Source organism: Sinocyclocheilus grahami, unplaced genomic scaffold, assembly GCF_001515645.1.
Source record: "Sinocyclocheilus grahami isolate Dianchi unplaced genomic scaffold, SAMN03320097.WGS_v1.1 scaffold683.1, whole genome shotgun sequence".
In the NCBI taxonomy this organism is placed as follows: Eukaryota; Metazoa; Chordata; class Actinopteri; order Cypriniformes; family Cyprinidae; genus Sinocyclocheilus; species Sinocyclocheilus grahami.
Window position 1 is genome coordinate 265,221 of NW_015505862.1, and position 1,277 is coordinate 266,497.

At 42.2% G+C, this 1,277-nt stretch overlaps 1 protein-coding gene across 1 annotated transcript in view; it reads right to left on the reverse strand.

Moving 5' to 3' along the window:
* The window catches only part of lama1 (laminin, alpha 1), an 84,490-nt gene that overhangs the window by 53,561 nt on the left and 29,652 nt on the right, over positions 1-1,277 (reverse strand). The window contains exon 2 of the mRNA XM_016243186.1: positions 273-505. Coding sequence (XP_016098672.1) covers positions 273-505 — 233 coding nt within the window. The remainder of the gene's footprint in view (positions 1-272; positions 506-1,277) is intronic.

A 1,277-nucleotide genomic window follows, 5' to 3' on the forward strand; every position in this document is an offset into this window, starting at 1 on the left:
AATTCTGCCCTACATGCGTTATTGGGTGTTTTTCTTTGTAATTTTTAAATAATTTTGCAGAATTCTGTGTGTAGGGCTTCTGTTGGATGTCTGTCCCATCTAGTGTAGCTCTGATCACCGAGTAGACCCCAAACCTCACTTCCATACAGCGCTATGGGCTGAATCACACTATCAAAGATTTTACACCAAATTGGAAGCGGTATTTCAATATTTTGGAATTTTTTCTTGATTGCGTATAGAGCTCTTCAAGCTTTATCTTTGAGAGCATTCACTGCCAAACTGAAACTCCCCGATGCAGTGACGATCAGGCCGAGGTAAGTGTACTGCATCGTGTGTTCTAGACTGAACTGGTATCTGTGTTCCTGACATCTGGGCTTTTTCTGAAAGACCATAATGCTGATCTTTTTGAGGTTTACTGCCTGGGCCCAGTTCTGGCAGTAGTTGTCCAGCAGGTCCAGGTGCTGCTGTAGTCCCTGTGGGGTGGATGACAGCAGCACCAGATCATCTGCGTACAGCAAAAGCTTGATGTTTTTGTCTTGTAGAGTGAGTCCAGGGGCTGTAGACTGTTCCAACTGCACCGCTGTCCAGGGGCTGTAGACTGTTCCAGCTGCACCGCTAATTCATTAATGTAAATGTTGAACAGTGTTGGACTCAGGCTACAGCCCTGCTGCACTCCTCTTTTCTGGGTGAAGGGTTCTGTATGTTTGTTGCCAATGCGGATTGCACATTTGTTGTTTGAATACATTGATTTTACAATGTCAAAAACTTTACCCCCTACACCATTTTGTAAAAGCTTATAATATAATCCGTCGTACCAAATAGAATCAAATGTTTTTTTTGAAATCGGCAAAGCATGCACATATTTTTCAATTTTTGGTGTGTTTTACGTGTTTATTGATTAGGGTGTGTAGGGTGTAAATGTGGTCAGTCGTTCTGTGATTTGGAAGGAAGCCAATCTGACTCGGGCTCAGGACATTGTGCTCGTTAAGGAAGTTTACCATTCTATGGTTTAAAATACTGCTAAATAACTTCCCCAGATTACTGCTCACACAAATGCCTCTGAAATTATTAGGGTCCATTTTGTTTCCACTCTTATGAATAGGGGTAATGAGTCCTTGGCTCCAGATGTCAGGAAAGCAGCCTGAACTAAGTACAGTGTTGAATCATTTGAGCACAGCTGTCTGAAGATCAGGTGTGCTGTGTTTCAGCATTTCACCTAGAATGCTGTCAGAACCACAAGATTTCTTACATTTTTGGCTTTTGAGTTTGTTTGTCAA